Source organism: Equus quagga, chromosome 14 (genome assembly GCF_021613505.1).
Source record: "Equus quagga isolate Etosha38 chromosome 14, UCLA_HA_Equagga_1.0, whole genome shotgun sequence".
Taxonomy (NCBI): domain Eukaryota; kingdom Metazoa; phylum Chordata; class Mammalia; order Perissodactyla; family Equidae; genus Equus; species Equus quagga.
The window spans coordinates 24292488-24295016 of NC_060280.1; the positions used below are offsets into that span (position 1 = coordinate 24292488).

The 2529-nt window shown below is 43.8% G+C and overlaps 1 protein-coding gene across 1 annotated transcript; it reads right to left on the reverse strand.

Annotated features, from left to right (window-relative positions):
• Positions 1 to 611: 611 nt before the first annotated feature.
• On the reverse strand, positions 612 to 1622 carry LOC124225318 (olfactory receptor 52B6). The gene has a single exon (XM_046637930.1). It carries the CDS (start codon positions 1620 to 1622, stop codon positions 612 to 614), a length of 1011 nt encoding a protein of 336 aa, XP_046493886.1.
• Between the last annotated feature and the right edge of the window lie 907 nt (positions 1623 to 2529).

A 2529-nucleotide genomic window follows, 5' to 3' on the forward strand; every position in this document is an offset into this window, starting at 1 on the left:
AATATGCCCACATACCATATATTAAAAACAATTAATGAGGAGAGTGGAATTGAAGCATCAGTATGGTTAATAGACAGGTGGCTAAGTATCAATTAATTTTGGTTTTAGAGCCTACTCTCTTGCTGTATAATGGAGTCAATAAATCCATATTGTTTTTAGGATCCAAGTGTTTTGCTTTTAGGATCTAACAGACTCTCTGGGAATTAACTGGTGCTATAATGATGTTGAACTGGCAAAGCTAAGTGTCAAAATAATATACAAGTGATTAGGTAACACATTAGGGAGAAAATGCAAGTGGATACTTAGAAAAGTCCTATTTGGATGGTAGATTCTGGATAAGTTATCATATTTCTGCTAATTAGTTTTTTTTGAGGTGATATAGTATCAGAAAGTATTAGAATAATAGACAGAAGGAAGTGGAATGGGTATTACTGTAGATTTCTAAGAAAAGAAATCAAAAGTGAATTTGAGGAGAACATGTATTTAAATAAATTGGGACAGAGATGAGAATAACATGGGGATAATATGAAGATGTAGAGATGAGGATAGAGTGAATATAGTACAATTGCTGGGTATAGAAAAGGACTAAGTTGAGGTCAAGTTGGGAGAATTTATCTGGATTTCTTAGCAAGATTTGAAAACATCTGTTTAGCCCCTTCCAAAATCTGCTTGGTCCTCATTCCATAAATAATGGGATTGAGCATAGGTGGGACGACCACATAGAGGTTGGCCAGGAGGATATGGACATAGCGTGGGATGCGTCTCTCACCAAACCTGTAGGCAAAGACAGAAAAGAGGGCAGGGATGTAAAAAACTAGGATGACACAGACGTGGGAGCTGTAGGTGCTCAGGGCCTTGGACCGGGCATCTCGAGAAGGGAGGTGGAAGACAGCTCGGAGAATGTGAATATAGGAAACAGCAATAAGGATGATGTCTAGGCCTGTGGAGAGGAGAGCAGCTGCCAACCCATACCAGACATTGATGGAGATATCAGAACAGGACAGTCGGGCAATGCCCATGTGCTCACAAAATGTATGTGTGATGATGTTGATCCAGCAATAGTGCAGGCACTTGAGAAGAAAGATGGATGGAAACATGATGATGAAGCTGCGGATCAGGGTGGCAGCAATGATCTTCCCAATGACCGTGTTTGTGAGGATTATAGCATATTGCAGAGGAGAGCAGATGGCCACATAGCGATCAAAGGCCATGGCTAGCAGGACTGCAGAGTCAGCCACAAAGAGGAAGTGGATGAAGAACATCTGGGTGAGGCAGCCATCAAAGGAAATGTGACTAGAACCAAGCCAGAAGTTGGCTAGTGCTTTCGGCATGGTGGAAGTGGAGAGCAAGACATCAGCACTGGCCAACATGGACAGGAATATGTACATGGGCTCATGCAGGCTTGGCTGAGAAAGGATGACGCAAATTAAAATGCTGTTGCCTGCCAGGGCAGCTACATACACAGTGCAGAAGGGGATGGAGAGCCAGATGTGTAGGTGCTCCAGCCCAGGGATGCCAATGAGCAAGCAGCCTGCCATGCGAGTGTCAGAGCTGTTCACAGCAGCTGTGCTGTTAGCAGATAAAAGGGCCATGATTTCCTTCAGAGCCCTTACCTGTGCCATAGTTGAAAAGTAGGTTAGACTTTATATATGTTAGCAGAGTGCACATAAATCTTTGCAAACAACCACAAGGTCTGCACTCACAGGTCCTACAAACATTATGGGCTCTGCACACAGGTATATTCTCTTTAGACAGTCACACATGAGCTCTGCACAAAGTGCACGGTGAAAGGCTCAGCCTGCAGATGGGCTCTATGTCCTCGTTCAGAGGCTCTTCACATAGCTGCAAGACTTTCAGGCATCTACAGGACTCAAAAACATTGCCATACTCACACAGTGTGACAGGTTCTGGAAAGAGCAGGGATAGCTAGAATGTCAAAAACAATCTCGATAATCTCTATGGATATGTGAACCGTAATGAGCTCTGCAAAACCCCCAGCTTTGTGCAGAGGGCTGGAGTCCTGCACCAATGGGCAATTGCCTCTGCTTAGCAGACTAGGTGGAGGAACAGGTCGGGGCAGTGGGTACTGCAGACTCTATATCTCCTTTCCCCCAGGCACAGACTCTGTGACAAGTATGGAGACATTGAAGGCAGCTGTGGCATGTGGAAAGAACACTGGACAGTGCGTGAAAAAAAAACCTAATTCTGAGATCTGCTCTGTCAGTGTGACTGTGATTTTCGACGTCAGTGTTTTCTCTGAGTAACAAATTCCTGATCTTTAAAATGAGCATAATTGTTGTCCTGTTGTTGTATTAAATTAAATTTCATGTCTGGAAGCTTTATTAAACTGTGTGGTGCTTCCTGAATCACCCCTTTGGCTCTGAAGTGTGGTGCTATCATCCAGGACAGGAAGGAAGATGTGGAACAACGCTTCTGAAAGTGTGGTCCCCAGACTAGCATCATTAACACTATCAGGGAACTTGTGAGTTCTTGAACCGCAAAACAAACTTCATGAAATCAGAGACTCTG